The sequence below is a fragment of the Peromyscus leucopus genome, chromosome 3 (assembly GCF_004664715.2).
Source record: "Peromyscus leucopus breed LL Stock chromosome 3, UCI_PerLeu_2.1, whole genome shotgun sequence".
Classification (NCBI taxonomy): Eukaryota; Metazoa; Chordata; class Mammalia; order Rodentia; family Cricetidae; genus Peromyscus; species Peromyscus leucopus.
Genome location: NC_051065.1, coordinates 141021502 through 141041737, shown reverse-complemented (window position 1 = coordinate 141041737; position 20236 = coordinate 141021502). Strand labels below are relative to the sequence as shown.

At 37.3% G+C, this 20236-nt stretch overlaps 1 protein-coding gene across 1 annotated transcript in view; it reads right to left on the bottom strand.

The window, feature by feature from the left end:
- The window catches only part of LOC114685854, a 76441-nt gene that overhangs the window by 12573 nt on the left and 43632 nt on the right, over positions 1 to 20236 (bottom strand). The window contains exons 7-12 of the mRNA XM_037204322.1: positions 14198 to 14308; positions 12324 to 12487; positions 10414 to 10503; positions 8905 to 9126; positions 6788 to 6930; positions 5153 to 5256 (exon numbers count right to left, since the gene is read on the bottom strand). Of these exons, the coding sequence (XP_037060217.1) occupies positions 5153 to 5256; positions 6788 to 6930; positions 8905 to 9126; positions 10414 to 10503; positions 12324 to 12487; positions 14198 to 14308 (834 nt within the window). The remainder of the gene's footprint in view (positions 1 to 5152; positions 5257 to 6787; positions 6931 to 8904; positions 9127 to 10413; positions 10504 to 12323; positions 12488 to 14197; positions 14309 to 20236) is intronic.

The following is a 20236-nucleotide window of genomic DNA, read 5'->3' as shown; positions in this document are numbered from 1 at the left end:
TACAATAAAGATAGTTTAAAAAAGAAATAAATGCATGTGGCACACACAACAAGGTCTTATATACATGCATTTTGAGGAGAAAGGGACATTTGTAGAATAGTCACAGAAGAGGGTTTGTGACTGTTTTGTTTTTTCTCTTTCCTCCCCTTCCTCAGAGGTATTGGGCCTTCACTAACACATGGTGATCGACTGACTTCCCTGTGTGCAACAAATCTGCAATCTCTGATGGACAATGAATACTAAATCCACAACTACCTTCCTGTGAAAGATAATTCAAAGTGTTAAATAAAAACTAAAACACAATGTTGGGCGGTGGTGCCACATGCCTTTAATCCCAGCACTTGTGAGGCAGAGGTTGGTGGATCTTTGTGAGTTTGAAGCCAGCTTGGTCTATAGATTGAGTTCCAGGATAGCCAAGACTACACAGAGAAACCCTATCTTGAAAAATCAAAAGCAATACAAACAAAGAAAAATGATATATGACTATAACCTAGCATGGAGGGGGCTGATTTAGGAGGATTATAAACCAGGATAAACCTGGCTGTAGATGTAACCAATCATCTTATTAAAATAAGAAACACAGAGCCAATGTAAAAGAGGAAGCCGAGAGGTCAGAGCTCAGAGCTAAAATCTTACCTCCTGCAGTGCTCCTAGCTTCCCCGAGAGAGCTTCTTCCTGTTTGTCTGTCTTTAAATAGTCTTTCTGTTCTGCCTTCTCATTGGTTGTAAACCCAACCACATGACTGCCTCATCACTGCCTGTAAGTACCGCCCTCCAGGTCTTAAAGGCGTATGTCTCCAATACTGGCTGTATCCCTGAACACACAGAAATCTACCTAGCTCTTCTAACCACCATGCTCTTGCTATGGCTCTAATGTAGCTCTGACCCCAGGGCAACTTTATTTATTAACATAAAATTAAAATCACATTTCAGTACAAATAAAATATCACCATACCTGGCTATGGAGCAAGACCCTGATCAACTAAAACTGATTCAGTTCATTTATGAACAGGCAGAAAGCAGATTCCTGTATAGACTAAGACTTCAGTAAAGCTGAGACTCCCAAAGCATCAGTAAAGCATGACAGCCAGGCTTTCTACTAATAGGCAGGGCAAAATAAATAGTGAATCTACAGAAAATGACCATTCAAATACCAAAGAATGAATCCAGGAGTATCAGGAGTTCAAGGCCAGTTAGGGAAATACAATCAGTTTGAACCAGCTTAGCCTAATGAGAATTTATGTCACAGAATACCAGAGAATGAAATCCACCAAAATCCACGGGGCTGAAATGGCAAAGGAATAAAACTTTAACCAAAGATTGCCTTCATTTAACATTGGATTTAAGCTAGGTGGAAATAGAGGATTTATATTTACAATAGGAACAGAAAAGGATGCTAAATGAAACTAAGTGGCCCATGGATCATATAAAGAACAGGTAATGTATAGTAGGGCTGAGTATACATATTAGTCAACCATAAGATATGATTATGGTACAATTAGTAAGGCATGTGTGTTGAACATTGGCAAAGAGGAAAAGCCATAGCAGACACTATTCACAAGATACACATGGAGCACATATTCTGCATCATGATTTCTTTATCTCCATGGTGATGTCTACCTGGACTTCTACCAAGAAACACAAGCTCACAGCTTCTCACTAGGTTCCTTAGAAGCTGACATTGTAAGCAGGTGTACAAGCTTCTGTGTCTTCCCACTGGAGAAAATACTTGTGGTGGCCACAGAAATCTTCTGACCACTAGACTTCCTGATAAAAGCCTCATGTTTAGGCCCGGTAATCATACCATAATCTGGGAACAGTTCTGTAACATATTCAAGGTCTACGAAGATCACTTAATCTGGATGCAGACATCTTTTCAGCCGCTAGAACCTCACTCTAAATATTACCACATGCTCATTTCACTCTGTATGGTGCTGTAGAATACAAACAAATTCATTAACTCTGTGGCCTTCACAGTGGCAAACACCAACAGTTCTAATGCTTGGGAAGTACATGCAAATGAGCAGAGCTAGCCTGTATGAAATGATATTTCCTATAGGAAAACCAAAATTAATTACAATAGTGATAATCTGTATGATTTGTACATACTAATACATCATGTAAGGTCTTCTGTTCTCTGGCCACCTCTGTGACAGCCTGCTTGAGAGTTTCTTGGACTAAAGAGGAAGTTATCTTTCTGCAGATTTGGAACCTAACTGTCCACACTGGCAGGACCATGTTTAAATAGAAGTGAGCCAGACCTGCCATGTTCTCAGGCACTGAATGAAAGGTTTCTGAGAAAGTTACCACTGTTGATGCCTCAGATAGTTTTTGTAGCAGCTGAAAAAGAAATTCATTGAATACCACAAAGAATTCCATAATGAACAAAATCCAGCAGAAACAGTACATTAAGCCCACAAAATTATAGACAATAGTATTACCAATTAACACATGTAAAATAAGTACAGTTGTTATCTTTAAAGTGATATAAGATAGTTACACCTGCCTGTAGTCTCACACTTGAGAGATGGAAATATAAGGATCAGGAGTTCAAGACCAGCCTGAGGACATAAATCTCTATTTAAAAACAACAACCAACAACAAACAATAAAAATTAAATTTATTTTAAATGATATAAAAAGTAAGTTAAAATGTAACTAGCTAACAAGTTATTAAAGAACAAACAGAATTATTAGGGGTTTTTAAAAAATTTGTATTTCTAAAAAAAATCAATAATCAGAAAAACTGATAAATATGTAAAATGAAGGCAGAGGGAGGGTTCTTAGGATTAAAGATAAAATATGAATGAATACTGGAAAATAATAGACAGGAGATAATAAAGGATGAATCAACCAAAACTAAGGATGTATAAAAGGCCTTATGGATACCTACTAGTTAGTAAGCTCATAGTTGATAAACACAAAACAGACTCCTTTTTTCTTTGGTGGTTTGGGAACCTTTGTGTGTTAGTCTGTTTGTTTGTTTTAGGCAATTTTTGTCTTATTGGTTGATTTCTTTAGTTTGATTTTATTTTCCTTTTGTTTTTGGGAATGAGGGAGAAATAAGTTGAAATTGAGTGAGTTGGGAGGGAGGTGGGGAGGTACTGGGTATTAAGGAGGGAGGAAAACCTAATCAAAATATATTCTATGGAAAATTTAATTTAAAAATATCAAAATATAATTTAAAAAAGAGTTAGATCCACAGAAAATATGAGTTATTAAATAAAAATCAAAGTGTAAGGTAAGGAATACCTCCAAAGAAATTACTGGTCAGTGATACCACAGAGGTCTCTAAACAACATAAGCTGTTGCTGTGCCCTTGGTTTTCCACTACAACTACATGGCAACACCCTATTTCTGAAGACACCACACACTTGGTGCCAGGACAGAAAAATCAATCTCAATCCAATCAGGAAGCATCTTCCTTGGGCTAGCTTTCAATGGGTCAAAGGTCCTTTGCAGGTTGGTAGGGGAGTGTCATGGTGTGTTAGGGTTTTTATTGCTGTGAAGAGACACCATGACATCAGCAATTTTTATAAAGAAAACATCTAATTGGGGTGTTTCCTTCACAGTTTCAGAGGTTCAGTGCATTATCATCATGGTGGGGAACATGGCAGTGTGCAGGCAGACTTGCTGCTGGCTACCTCTTGATGTGCAGGCTGCAGGAAGCCGACTGACACACTCAGTGGTATCCAAAGCATAGGAAACCACAAAGCACACTCCCACAGTGAAACACTTCCTCCAATAAGATCCCACCTACTCCAACAAAGCCACACCTACTAACAGTGCCACTTCCTATGAGACTATGTGGGCCAATTACATTCAAATTTTCAAAGAGAGAAAAGATTTGAAAGATCTTACCCAGTATTGGACCCCACAAGCCACAATACTGACCTTCTAGGCAATACATGTCCAGTGGACCCATAGTAATAGGATAAGTAACTGCTTTCTTATTGGAGTTGAAGGGTGTCATGTTTGATATTGTAATCCAAACCAAAAGCCCATTATTGTGGAAGTCATGGGCCCTCGTATGGAATCTGCTACTATCATTTCACTAAGTGGCCCATGTGGTCAAATTGCACTCTTAATATTTATGTTTATGGCCTAGACCTGGGCTGCTCTCCACCTCTGTCAGGGAAGCTTCTTTTTACAATGGGTATTGGTAGGTGCAAAGAAGCAGAATTGGTCAAAGAGCTTAGGAGAAGAGAATATATGCTCAGCCATACCGGAGATATCTTCATAAACTCTTCCCCCAAACACCACAACCAAGACTCAGAAAATAGAGGGAAGATGAATCAGAAAGAATGTAAGGACAGAGAAGGGGGAAAGCACCATGAAAATCAGCATTCTGGACATGACAAATTTCCTGTATAGATGGGGCACTGCCCACTACCACTTAAGATCACTGATGTTAGGTGGCTGCTGCTGGAATAGGAAGATTTGCTCTTCTTGGGGGGGGGGGATCCCTGGTAGGTATCCTTCCTCCAGTGGATGCTGTACCATGCTCGTATGGACAGCATCAAGTAAAAAACATGAGTTGGAGGAGCACATGTTAGGACAGAAGCAGAAGAAGCTTAGGGAGACAAAGGTAAGGGTTTAATCATGTTGTATTTTATGCACATGAGATATATTCAAGAAAAAGAATTATTATTAATAAAGATAATCAATGAATAGTTTCTACCAGATTACAAATTAACGTAAAACTTGGAGTTTACACAATATGACATCTTGAAACAGAAGGTAGATATACATATGTATGTATATGCAAAAAATTTCTAAGATTATAAATAACAAACAATTATATAAGCTAACTACAGAAACAAATGATGTGAATGATTCAGATATTCATTCTCATAGTATCTATCAGGATGTTCTAGTCACTTCAAGTGATCTTATGCTGTTGATTTGCTTGGGCTCTGCACATCTTGGAACATACAATCCTGAGCTGTGTTCAGTATTACATCACTGGCAGTCTGCTTCTAGACCATTCCTCTGCCCCATCTAACACTTGCTCAAACACTGTCTTATGAATCTTGTCCTTACCCCAGAGCTCCATTGACAAGAGAAAAGCATTGTGAAATGAGAGAAAAGCCTTTGCACACAATCCTTACAACTGTGCACTAGTGTTAGAGTGTGGGGGCTCAGGAAACTCACAGTTTAGATGGGCCATCGCCAATCCATTGCCATTTGCTTTCTGTTGTAATATATGATAATCCAATCCAGTAACTGTTCGGCTTAATTTGGAGCTGAAGGAACTTCTGTAAGAGAAAAAACTCATCTGATGATAAAATTTCCTTCTGTTTGGTGAGAAAAGAGCAACCATAGCAGGTCCCAGGTATTCTTATGTCAGTTCTCTGCTGTCCTGTCCTCCAGCCCTTGAGTCCCTCCAAGTTCATTTTTCAAGTGACTTCCCACTAGTAGCTCATTTATATAAAGACCGATGTCAGCTGCAGGAGTTATTTAAAATTAAAACTTCAGGAGTCTAGGGGTACTAGGTTCATGAAATGATTTGTGACTGTGTTTCTTAGACCAAGTTTCACTGTGTAGCCATGGCTGGCCTTGAATTCACAATATTCCTGCTTGTGGCTCCTAAAAACAGGCATACTGCATACACGATTCATTAAATAATTTCTGACACTCTATGAGATTAATAAAATGTGCATTCCCAAAGACTACAGAGGCATGTGGAAAGTGTTCATATGATAAGCAATGCCCTGTCTTCAAAGCAAATTCATTAAGATGAAAAATCCTATGTGAAAAACTTTGCATTAAGTTCCAACCTACAGAGAGAAAGACATTCTTAAGTTCAGACCTGGAGGTGACAGAAATTGAGGAGGGAAGGGACAGATATTTGAAAAACTTTAATAACTTACAAGTGATATCCAAGTGACATGATGTCTAATTAAATTCCTGACTATATTTTAAAATATGGGTTTAAATTTAATTATGATTACTATGTTAAATGGCAATTTACATTACTATTTCACATTAAAATTCTTTTATGTTGTAATTTTTATATATGTATTGAACTGGTGTATAAATTTTGTACCATGTTCTAAATGACCAAGATTTCAAGCTGATGATTCAACCTTTTTTCTAGAAAAATATAGTCTTTATAATAGAAGAGATTTTCTTAGTAATAATTTAAACAGAAAATATCAGCATCTTGGTACCTTTGTTTTCTTTTAATTACTCATTTCTAAAAATAGGCATCTTTTTATAAAACATAAAAATAGTATAAAGTAATAATTATGGACAGTTACATTGACACTATTTACTTCCATGGTTCTCATATAATTTCCATTTTGCAAATTGGCCCAGAGGTCAGTTACTTTCCCTGTTGTCTTCCAATTACTCATTTCAGGCAGTCTCACTTCTGGGTTCCAAAGAGGAAACCCTAGACAGTGGCCTCTCTGGGTGGAGTTGACACTCCATGGATATACATAACTGTCAGTCACAGCATGTGCTATACCAAAGGGTTAAATTTATTCAGGGAAAGCATGCTTCTATCAGGGACTCTTTTGTAGACTCCTGAGAAAGGGAAGAGCCTGCAAAGACATAACTGTCTCTTTAGTAGTGAGTCTTCTCATAACAGACCCTGTGTCCTGACCCTAAGCCAAGAGCAGGAAGGAGTAGCCTAAGATACTCTTACTGCACAGTTTTTGCTCACAATACAGGCAAACCATATACAATGTTTTCTCTTTCAATAAACCTGCCTGGACTCAGTATCTCACTATCCAAGGGTTAAGGAAGGAGTCTATGAATAAAGAAGTATGTAATCTAAAGTACCAATTCATCATTATCCTCTATATTCAAAAGGGATAAACTGCAATTCTGGCAGGTCTGTTTACATCCACTCCAGCGTTTATTGTCCATGATGAAATAATAACATTTTATGTCAGTGCAGAACCAGTGTCCTTCAACACGTCTGCCTACAACAGAGAAGGGAATGGTGAAAATTATTACTTTATAGTATTCTGTTATTAGTGAGCTGTATTGATTACACATATATAACTAAGTAAAATCCAGAGCTCTAAGAAATTGAAATTTTAGAACGTTGAGATATCCTTGTACACACTTGATCTATGAAGTGTTGTTTATAACACTAAATATATAGAAACAGATGATGTGTTCATTGTTGATAAATCAGTAGAAAAAAATGTAAAAAATGCACACAAAGGAACACTATTATCCTTTAAAGGGAGGTAAACTGGCTGGGCATAATGGCTTATTCCTATAACCTAAGCACTCCATAGAGCAGGAGGATCACCACCAGTTCCAGGCCAGCCTAGGCTAAGTAGTGACTTCTTTACCAGCCCTGACTATAAAGAAGACTCTAAGAAAGCCTTCACTACAAAATGAAACCATGTCTCACACCTATATACCACAAAAGAGAGATGTTCAACTAAGTGACAGATATGGATGAACTCAAGGATAGTGTGTAAAGTGAAACAAGCCAGGCCCAAGACCATACTTTGTTACTCAACTCACATGAGGTTTCTAACACAGCCCAACACTAAGAAGCAGAGGCTTGTGTGATACCAGAACTGAAATATGAGGAACAAACACATGCTGCACAGAGGCAGTTACAAGGATGATGGAATTCTAGACCTGTCGTAATGTACTGTGCCCCCAGTTCATCCATACACACTGTGCACTTAAAGTTATGCTGTGATCTATGTTAGAAGATCTTACCTTAAGGGAAATAAGAGACACATGAGGGAGCTTTTGAAGGAGTTAGTCTATTCTCCTGATTATGTTGATGCTTTTAACAGTATGACCACACACCCAAATATGTCAAGTTGAATACAATAAAATGTATGCAGTTTGTATAGCAATAATACCTCAATGTGATAATTTTGTTTGGTTAGGGACTGGGGAAGGTCATGCTCTACTAACAAACTTTATCTCCAACCTTTGTTTTCCTGTGAAGAGGTATCATTGTGTAGCTCAGACTGGCTTGGAATTTGCTGAGCTGTCTAGATTGCCCTCAAATTTATAATCCTCCTGTCTCAGCCTCCTAAGGACAGGGACTACAGCATTATGCTACCATTTACAGATGATAAAGTCATTTTAAGATAATGACACAAAACATTTTTCATAGCTCTGAAATATTTCAAAAAATTGTCGGCACCTTTATTTTATAATGTAGCAGTTTTAAAGGTATTATTAGTCCTTGCATAATAATGAATGTCAACCCCTATCATGGCATAGTGAAATCATATGCAAAAACTCTTTGTAAATTTTAATTTCTGAAAAAAAATATTTAGTAATGAACAATAAACTGTGACCATTATAGTCAACCAGTCATAATACAAAGTAAGAAAATTTCTTTACAATCCTAGATATTTTCATCTTTCTGGCCTCAATCACTGTGTCATTGACAGAGTAACATAAGTGTGAACACCATTTTGAAGCTCCAAAATGTGCTGTAGTAAGTTTCACCATGGTCACAAATAAGCCAACTCTCTCATACTAAGGCAGAAGGAAAACACACACATAAGTTTTTTTATGATTGCACCCATATACATGCTCTATTCCATTTCAGCCTAATAAGAATTTCATAAATATACTCTTATTGGAAACTTCCATGTTCTGTCAGCAACAAAGTTGGAGACTCAGATGTGCCCACAGACCAAAAGAACCTGAACTATCAGCTGTGCTGACTTACAGTTACATCCCCTTGGAGCAGTAAAAGCCAAAACAGTTACTGAGTTCTAGAACCTATTAGATTCTCCTAATTTAAACAGTGATTTCTAGGGTTCCATGCCCCTTATGAAATAATGAAACCACAAGCCATTAACCCACAGGTCACCAGCACTGTAAGCTGCTAATTGGACTTCAAATCTTCTGGAGAAGAAACAATACGGAATAATGCAATTCTTTATTCAAGATCCCCTCCTTACCTGTGAGCTGCTTGCAATCTAAAACAACATTAGTTTCCCCATAGATTCTATTCTGTTTCCTGTTGATGGAGGCCAGATGGTCTTTGCAGGCATCATACTCTTTAGACTTATTTTTCCACATTTCTTCCATTAAGTAGCTCACATTTTGCATGGTGCTGTACTCTTGATGGAGATTATTTAGAGCTTTCTGCAATTCATGTTTTTCTTGAGTATACTGAAAAACTGAAATTAGTAACAGATATAATACCAAAAATGCTCACCAGGAGTAAATATTGAAATTAAAGTTAACAGAGAAAACCCATGTTGATTAACAACACATATAATTAGTGTAACTGGTGCTGTGGATATTGCTTTGTATAAATAAACACTGATTGGCCAGTGGCCAGGCAGGAAGTATAGGCAGAACTAACAGAGAGGAGAAAAAGAGAAACAGGAAGGCAGAGGGGGAATTGGCTGGAGCTGCCGCCAGGACAAGGAAGATGTAAGGTACCAGTAAGCCACGAGCCATGTGACAAAGTATAGATTAATAGAAATGGGCTAAATATAAGAGTAAGAGTTAGACAATGTTAGGCCTGAGCTAATAGCCAAGCAGTTTAAATAATGTAAGTGTCTGTGTGTTTATTTTATAAGTGGGCTCCGGGACTGGCGGGACTTGGTAAGAGCTGGAGAGAAATTCTCCAGCAACAAACTGGTACTTTGACATTTAGAAAGTAACACCTCAATTAACTCACTATAGGAATGTAAACAGGAATTTCTCTCTATCAAGGTAACTTTAACGTAAAGTAAACAATACAGCTGAATAAAATTGCAGTAGATGTACCACAACTTCCAATTATTTTAGTTTTTCACAGCACAAAACTTTCAAATAAATACATAAGTAAAATATTCAGTGAATACTTAACACAGCATGAAAAATGTGAACTAAGAAACATTAAGACATGACACAATTCTCATTGGACCAAAGGGAAAGCAAAGTATCCAGACACGTAGCCATGTCATAGCACAGCCTCGGAGTGATTTTCTCTAAACATGTGAAGGAATTCAATAAAGCTCAAGCTTTAATGTCTATGTACAGATGAAGACTGTTCACTTAACCGTTTCCTTAATATACACTAGAAAAATGAACATCATCATTTCTTTTGCATAGATGTTTCTCACAGAATATTTACATAAGATACACAATCACCTAAACTCAGGAAACAGACTACCAGTAAGTCCTCAAAAGGAAAAATAGCAAGAATAAGACAGAACAAGGCAGCTCTCAACAGCCCCAGAGTTAATAGAATAGGTATGTATGAGAACAGGACACTGCAGTGTGTCAGGCAAAAACAAAACAAAACAAAACAAACAAACAAAAAAAACAAAGCAAAACAAAACCACAGTTGAGAGCTGTCTGGCACATTCCCTGATTATAGATAGAACAATGGACAGTGTATGTTAACTGCATAATTTGTGTCTAAAGTTATTACTTAGAGAGAAAGGCAAAGAAGATTTATATCAGTTACTCACTGTTTTTCACCAACACGGCAATTATCACCAGCAGAATGGAACAAAGGATTCCCAGAGGTATTGCAGTGAGGTGCCAAGGGACTGACCACTCTTAAATCAAGTCAAAACAAACAAACAAATAAATGAACAAATGAAAAACAAAGCAAGAAAATAATTACCATGAAAACAACCCAATGCTAATTATAATTTTTTGTAGCATTCAAAAAAGGTATATTGGTTTCTAAAAGTTTTACAGAAGTCCATCATACAAGCTGAGCAAGTTGATTGAACATATGCTTTAAAAGTCTGTAGATTTCTACCTAAAATGCACCCACTGTAAAATTCCTACATGTATGAAGTTTCACAGGGTTTTAGACTTTTTTACCTTTGGCCTTATGTTCTCAGTCCTCCTGACTCATCCTAGAAGTAGCTGGATGACAGGCACATACCCTTCACCCAGATCTACTGGATCAAAAGTGCATCCTTCAGAAACACTGGAGGTACAGACACAGTCCAAGTAGAAGACCCCGACTTGGAGCATACAGTCAATCAAGGGCACTTAACTGAGGATGAGGAGGAAGGGAAGAAGAGTGGATGTTCTTGAGAACTGGTAGGGAACCGTGATTGTTCTGGTGCTGACATGTATACAGGTCCATCCTTAAAGGGGCCTAAGTTCAACTCACTTTTTTCCATAAGTTCCTTTTTTTTTCTAGACGACACTAAACATCTTTGTGTGTCTGAGGTGTTGGGAATCTGAAAGCCAAGCCTCTGATTATCACTCTGTCAAAGAAGTTAAAGTTCTCAGCTTGGAGTTCAACTGTTACAGTTAATTCAGAGTAAGCAGAAAAAGAGAACATAAAAGTGATATTTCCTCTTTTTTATAAATAAACTTAATCATTCTTTGACATTTCTGAAAATGCATAATGTGCTTTTGTCATCCCCATCCCCACTACCCTCTTTCATCCCCTCTCTTCCTCTGCAGCTTCTTCCCAGGAAGTGTCTTCCTCCTCTGATGGACTGCTTTTGCTGTTTGGTTGCATGAGATGTTAGAAATATTTAAGACAATTAAAACACCTTCTGCAAGAATGAAAGTATTGCTTCTAATGTGCACTTTGCATTTATTTAAGATTTCATTTCTCTAGAACATATGTTGTTTCTTCAGACCCTAGTTTTTCAGTTTTAAAGGTTTCAGAATTTTTCTAGACTAGACTACATAATAAAACCTCCTAACAGTTTCTCAAATTTGATGGAATGTATTCAATTCTCACTTGTCAATTCTCAAGAACTTTTTCTGATAGACATCTATTGAACTCCTATATCTGTCTGGTTTTCTCTGTTACCAACTAACAGGTAAAAATAGAGCTATTGTTTCCTTTTCCTTTTGAAAATTGATTACTTGATTTTAAACTTATTTTTGAGCAATTTTGTACATGATTACTCCCCCACTCATATTCATTTATCTCCCCCCCGCCCCGTGCATCACCAAGCCCAGCTAAAATGGAGGGTTATTGTTTTCAGTGGAAAGAGAGTAGGTGTAGTGGGTAGCCATTCCAGCTTGGATCTGGAAGTTCCAACCCCCATTGAGACTCTGGCAACTGTCATGCCTACGAGGCGGGGCCAGGGGAGGCGCCTGGATATGTGAGAGCTGGATGGGCCAGCGCTCTCTCTGTGCGCTCTCTCTGTGCCGGGACGCTGAACGGTGAAGGTGGACTGTGCAGAGCTCTGGAGAACACGGCTGGACTGCGATACACCTTCCCCAGACCCTGCGACCTACCTATTACTTAATTTGTGAGTTACACCATTAAATAAATATCCTTTTAACTACGTGGAGTGGCCAAAATAATTTCTCCAATAAGTAGGATAATGTTTTCAAATGTCAAAAGTTACAATGCATAAAAAAACAGGTGAATTTAGATTTTTAAAACACTTACCTCTGTGGCCAGCTTCTCTGGACCCTTGAGTCTCATCAGGCCTTTCTTTATTCTGCAGCTCTGAAGAAGACTTATGGAACCTCACAGTTGTGTAAGTAATCTCATCACTCATCTTGGGAGTAAGTGAAGTACGGTCTGTGTTACAACCTGACCTTGAGTGATTTCTAAAGAAAAAGTTAAAATGTCCACCTTCAGGAAGGTACTGGGATCTGATGCTGCAGTGGGGTGAGAAAGGGTGGGGTCTGATTCATTCCCCTAATGATCAAAATACCCTAAATCACATGGATTGACCCTATTTTCTACTAGGGTAAGAAGTCTTTGAAGATTTCTGTCATTTATTCCTCTAATGTTCACAGCACTTATTATTAGAAAATACAGGAATAATTAAAAATTTACTAATAAACTATTATAATACTGGCACAGCCTATTTGTTTAAAATATTGAACATATATAAATTGTTAGGAAAATTTGGTACTACTGCAAATAACTGAAATATTTTTCAACTATCAATTCAAATAACAAACAGTAAAAGCTTTCTGAATGAATAAAAATTTTGTTTTAAAATTATTTACACATTTTGATAAACACAAATATAAAAAATGTTCTTGCAGTCTTTTCAACTAAACTTACTCTCAGAGTTTCCCAGACACCACCATCCAAACAATATATGAAGGTTAATACTGTGAGTGGTTAACATTTTGGACTCCAAGACACATAAATATTTCTTCAATTAAAGCCAAAACTCCTGAGCTGTCCACCCTCTCTACCCAGTCTTATCCTACACATTCTTCTTCAGGGTCAGGCCTAGTAAATGCATGGAAGTAGGAAAATTCTACTGAGTGGGGTAGTCTAGACCCAGAAAGACAAATACTGCATGTTCTCTCATGTCTGAGGCTCCTGGCTCCAAGTCTTCAGACATGCTACAGAACCTGGAGTAACTGCAGCAACCAGGAAAGTAGAAAGGGGTATTGCAGGGGTGACGTGTGAGAGCAATAGAGAGGGGCATAGCAGGGTACAACCTGAAGTTTTAATCTCAAATCGTTCTATATATGTGATTATTTCACATATTATATTCTAGAATATGATATTGTTAGAGGAGACTATATGAAAATTAATTTTGTCACTAGAAAGCAGTCATTAGTGAATGCCCGTGAAAGAGTCAATCTGATAATAGATATCAATATATTATTAAATAGTAAATATTTGTAAGTCACCTTGCCCCTTACATTCATAACTAAGATAATAGCCAACAGATAATATGGAAAAAGAAATAGTACATGTATTGATCTTCTCTAGTTTTCTAATTTATGAAGTTTTCTGAAATTATTCAAAATTTCCCTTATTTTCTGAGAAAAAGAAAACTTTCCATTACAGATTTCTTTTTTTAAATTGTTATGTATTGTTATTTGGGTGTTTTGGGGGTGGTTGGCGGGACCTATGCCATGGTGAAGTTATCCAGAGAATAACTTTACTGAGTTAGGCCTCTCATTCCACCTTTATGTGGGTCTCACGAATCAAACTCAGGTGGTCACTCAGTCCTGTGTATCGAGTATGTTACACACTGAGCCATCTTATCTGGCTCCTATTATGACCTCTTCAAGATGGATACTATATAAACATTTAACCAACTCAAGAGTAGTGAACGCCATAGGACCTCCTACCTTACTTTCTTAGCACATAGCAAAAGTCACAGCACAATCACAAAGAAAATAACCAGTGCTAAACTCCAGTTTTCACATGCTGCCCCAGTCAACCAGATCTAACACAGCCAACATAAAGGGTCCCCAGCAATCCTGCTCTCATGTCAACAGCATCTGAAATTCTCTAGAGAATATTTGATCATGTGATAGAAAAACAATAAAAGCAGCTGTTACCTGTGTCTGGACCCAGAAGTGATTTTGGTGCAGGGAACTGATCCCCCAGCTGGGAGACAAATTGAACTTCCCTGGACTGATCCCCTCAGAGCTCCAAGAGAAAAGGCAGAACTGAGTCACTTCTGAGTGATACTCCAGATCGTGATTTTCAGCCCCTCCTCTTGACAGAAACTGAAAAGAGGAAACTGCATGATGAGAGCTGATGCTGACAGAAAGGGAAGAATCTATGTACAGATGCTGAAGATCTTGTACATAATCAATATTTGAAGACTGAGAGGAATGTATCTGCAAGAATAAAAACAGTATCTTTAGAAAAACCACTAGTAAAAAGAGTTGACTGACATTCCTCCACTCTTAATTTAGTAAGAGACTGTTAGAAGTTTTTCCTTATGTTAATATTTTAAAAAGTTACTTCTTGTTTTTGAATTATGATTATTACGGCTGTGTGTTTTAGGATGCCTTTAAAGCTTTCACATTTCCAGCATGAAACTTGCTGTAAACATTTATAGCTTTTTATTCATATATAATATTTACTATGAACATTGATGTCATTCCAAAGGGAGTAGTCTATTGCTGATATTTTCACCGTGTGAGATTATCTAATATAAGACATTGAGCATGCTCAGCAAAGATTCTACCACTGAGCTACAGACTTTGGTTTTTACTCTGTGTGTGTTTGTGTGTTTGTGTGTGTGTGTGTGTCTGTGTGTGTGTGTGTGTTTTGTTGTTTGTTTGTTTTGAGACAGTTGTTATATCATATTTACTATGTAGACCAGACTGGTCTCAATCTCACAGTCTTCTTGACTCAATTTCTTCACTGCTAAGATTACAGCTATATACCACCACATCAATTTACATCATGTTTCTTGATATTTCTAATAAATAAAAAGCATTTATGATTTATAAATAATGATTTATGAGATATTTTAAGCCAAATATAATTATTAGTCTCTTGTATACAGTAGAAATCAATTAAATAAACATCTACTGCTGAACACTTAAGTTGTTTTACAGCATTTTGCTGTTGTTAGGTTAAAAACTTCATGGGATTTCCATTGCAATATATTTAGAAAGACTTCTTATGGAATTAAAGTAGATACATTTTTAAGGAACTCTAATATAGATTATTACAAGTTATCTTATTCATTTATAGTATACCCACTGGGTGTCAAAATACTCACAACTGATTTTTTTTAAGATAAGATAAGGTAAATTTTTCTTCTTGTGAGTTTTGCCCATAGGTTTGTGAATGAGAATTCTCGGAGAGAAGCTATGGTATCAAAGACCGATTTACTGAATAAAGCTACAGTGAAGTGGAGAAGTTGGAATGTTGTAGGTCCAGAGGCTAATTACCTTACTAAAAAAATCTCTAGTCCCTTAAATAGCCATTTCTTACCCACTTTTGTTAGAACTAATATCCTGTGACAAATAGATAAAGACTTCATGAAATTTATTTACTTAACAGACCACTAACTCCCACCAACCTGAATGCTAAGAATATCTGATGACCTATACAAAAGCTTCCTCCATCTTGCTGTAACCACCTCTCTGAAGTATCAACCAATATATGTTAAATTTGCCTCGATTTATAACTTTCTCAGTTCTGTAGAACTACAAAAGTTCATGAACCTGCTTCCACATTGAACATGGAGCTAAGGTCACTTAAAATGGCTTCAGAATAAACAATCTGTTATTACCTTTAAGGTGAAAGCTGGTTTTGCATCCACAGATCTTCATTCAAAGCCCTTAATGTGCACATTCCCTGTGAAGTCTCATATTCTAACACTGAAGACTTTAAAAACTGCATTGGAATTTCAGATACAGTTCATAAAAGATCCTTGCTTGGCATGTACAAAGACTCAGGTTTGACCACAAATGTCTCCTGACAATGTTCCTTTTGTAGACCTAAAAGATTTAATTATATTGTCATTAGAATGATAATAATAAAAATAATAATAATAATAGCAGCAACAATGATAGTAACAACACAACAACAACAATAAAAGAGGAAAGAGAAGAAGTAAAAGATGGTTTGAATTCTAGTCTGTTGCCATGGGCTAACCCTTGCCAAAATATGTCCAAATTTCTCACCAAACTTTACTTTCATTTTATTGTAGCTTTTTACCACAAGTACTACATACTTGTTCGGCTGTATGCAATAACTCTGTCTTCCTGTTTAATGCTGTATTATAAACAAGCCATGCTTCCAGGGTGCCCATCTCCTCCATTACAGAAACCAGACCACCGGATCACAGCTTTGCTTTGTCTGTCTTTTGGTCTTTTGCTCATTGCCCCAGTTAGGTCGATCCTTGGAGCCCTGCAGGGTGCAAGTGAAGGACTATATTCATACATCCTGGTGTACTCACTCATAGGGACAAAATGGAAGACAATAATTATCCCTCTCCCAGCATTTGTCAATACCAGTAGTTTCCCAGGGATGAATAATGTCCAATGAATCTTTTCCGCACCCAAGACTGACTGTTGACAGACTGAAACTTGTGCAGGCCCAGTACTGGCAACTGCAGCTGAATGGAATTTGGCAATTCCAAAAGATACAGGGCATCAAAGAAAAGTCCCAATGCAGAGGTAGGACACTTCCCTGAAATAGCACAGGATATTGCCATTGCTTTTGTTTGCTTACCAGAACTGTATTATAAGATTCTATCGCTGAACATCTAGTTTGCAGGACATAGTGAAATCAAGTTGGAACACATCTGAAAGCTTTCTTGCTGCTGGCTGGTATACATAGAGACAGGAGCAGACATAGGCTATGGAGGGAGAAAAGTCCACCAACATTTTTATGCAACTCTAAACTTAACAGCGAGAAAACAGCTGCCAGGCCAGTTATGCCCACTGGTGCAATAGTGCTATCACTATTATGGGGGAAAACAGTTACTCTCTGATTGGATATGAGGCCCACTACACAGAAAAGGTTTCATTTCTCTTACTATGAATCTGGCCAAAATCCATGAATGGTCAGGTCATTTTTCTCAAGTGGAGCCTAAACACTATTATTTAGAGCAATTGACATAACATCAAATTGCCTTTTCAATATTTTTATTTATACCTATAAACAAATGTGTCCATTGTTGTTTGAATGTTAAATGAATTTCTACATGTGGTAAAAAAAAATCACATTTGCTCATTAATATATATTACCATTTTATATAGCTTTGCCTCATTGAAATGTGTGTTTGTATGAAAGTTAATTTAGTGTTTTGCAGTGTCATACTTGTTTTTAATATATCTTACTCACACTTATCCTCCTCACCTCTGATACCTGCCTACCCCCATCAACCCTTTGCCTGTAGAGTGGTAATCCCACTTTGATGTCTTTCTTATAGTTCTGTTTTCATTTTCTGACTATTTAAGTTGCCACAATCACAGGCACATGGGTGTGGAGTTATCCACTGGAGTCAAAGTAACTCAAGAGTGATTACATCACTGAAAAATGGTAGCTTTCTCTCTTCCAGAAACCACAGACAGAAAATAATGGCATTGGAGGATGGGGCTTCATAAACTGCTCCCTATCTAAGAATGACTGTTTATGGGCTTGGTCTCATAAAGACTCTAAGCAAGCAACTAAAGATGCTGTAACTTCAAGAGTGTCATAGACATGCCATTGCATAAATATATCATGACATTTCTCCATATTGTCTATTTCTTGGGGTAATATTTTAAAAGAATATTTGTGTGTATGTTTATAACAGAATGGCCTATAACTTTATCTACCACCACCACCCTCACCCCTATTTAATTTGCTTTATGTTTCAGACAGTGAAACATAATAGTTTCACACTATTCCTTTCACCTGTCTGGAACTTACTATGTAGCCCAGGCTGGCCTTAAACTCTTGGCATGACTCCTGTTCTTGCCTCTTACATGTTAGAATTATGAATATGAGTCATATAATTCTCTAAAAATGTTTTCTTTTGGGGGGAGCAGAGTCTTAGTATGTAGTCTTATCTGGCATGGAACTCATTATGTAGACTAGGTTGGTCTTGAACTACTAAGGTCTGCCTGGCTCTGCCTCCTGAGTGCTGGAAGAAAGGTGTGCGCCATCACACTCAGCCTTCTTCTCTTTATGATATGGAGAAAACAGTGGACCTATGTGTTTGTTTGAATTTTAAAAAGTCATTCCTGTATTTTTGTAAACTTAATTTTTGGCAAGATTTGTATTTTGTTTTCTTAAAATTTTGATTATCTGGGCCTGAAGATATCTTTGGGAGCAAGTACCTAAATGATTAAAAATAGCATTTATTTAATGGACTTAATTCGATTTAGACAATATGTCTGTTCATTTGCATAATTTGTATTTTAATATATTTGTACCTTTGTTAAATTGTTAAATTTTGGATATATATGAGCATGCATATGTATGAGGTTTTTGGCACAAAAAATGAATTTAGAAGACAAAAGTCAAGAAAACAAAATCTTTCTTCAAGTTTCTCACCTATCCTTTTTATTAATTGGTTGAGATGAATTTTGGTATTTCCTGTTTTGTGCTTGACTTTGGCCAAAAAACCACAGTGGGAGTGTCTATCAATTCTGTCTTATATGACTCTGTCTTCTAATTCTAATTGTGATCATTAACACTTTATGTTTTCCTAGAAATTCAGAGCTTAGTTGTACAGAGCTTAAAGGAGGGTGCTTCTCTTTGGCATTACAGTTTTTTGGTATCCTCCTGACTGTCTACAACCAAAAAATTGTCCATCATGTGTTTAGTTTTTATTAGCTACCCCTTTCTTTCATCAAGAGCACTGGTAGGCACCCCATCTCCCATTTTTTCTTCAGTTACAGTAATTAACAGAATAGATCTGGAGTTCTTGCCCACAGACTTTGCATGATGTTAGAGGAGGTAAACAATATGTAGAAAACATAAAGAAACATGTCCTGCATGTGCTTAGCTTCTGGGGTAAGGATGACACCCTCTCAGCAGAGCCAAGGATGTGAAAAGGTCTCAGCACCATTAATATTTCCATGTGCAGTGGGGTAACGACATGGTTTTTCTAGAGCAATACTGGCTCACTGCTGTAGATCTGTTTCCTCACTTTTGCTTACATACTCTCCCCATTCTGTTCTTCCAAACACCTGCACTCTTTGACAAGGTCAGATAAGAAAACTAGCTCAATTTGTGTCCTAGAGAAGGTTCTGGAGGCTAGAATGCTCAAAAAAATCATTTTTTGAAATCTAAGCTCTTCTGTCTGTATTACTGATTGCAGGTATTCCAACCCTAAAAAGTAGGTGACACACTCTCTGAATGACCATGTGAAAAAAGTCTTTAAGATTCAGTGTTTTGTTCAAATTTATATGATAAGGAAAGATTTGAGTCTTGGACTTCAAATAATAATGTTTAATGTTAAATGTACATTTATTACCCATTTGCCAGGCTGATTTAAAACTTCATTTGTGAGGCTTGGTCTGGTGGCACAAACCTTTAATCCCAGCACTTTTGAGGCAAAGGTCTGGGAATCTGAGTCCAACCAGGTCTACATAGTGAGTTCTAGGCCAGCCAGGATTACATAATGAGACCATGCCTCAAACAACAAAACAAAAAGCTAATTGTATATCTTATTAACTCTTCACAGAAACTCTGAAGAGTAATAATGCTGTGTGATATTTTCATTCTATTCTGACAAATAAAACTTGCTTGGAGTCAGAGGGCAGAGCTAGTCACTAGCTGACCACAATTAGCCATAGAGGTTTGGAGGACTATACACAGATAGGAGACAGTAGTAACATGGGGCTGAGAGAGGATCTGGGCCTTTTAGGAGGAAGAAACTGAAGAGGTAGGAATTCACTGGTGGCTGCTCCCCTCCTCTTATCTTTCAGGTTCTTACTACGATATCTGATTCCCAAATTTTTATTGATAAAGAATAATTAGGTAATCACTTCACCTGGCATCCAACTCGGGGCACAAATTCACAAGATAGTCATTTGCCCCTGGCTTTGTAGCCACCAGCAGCCCACCAGAGTTGCACCTGCCCCAGCTGAGGTGCTGACTGGCTTTTCCTCTCTTTCTCCAAGCCCTCTGAGTGA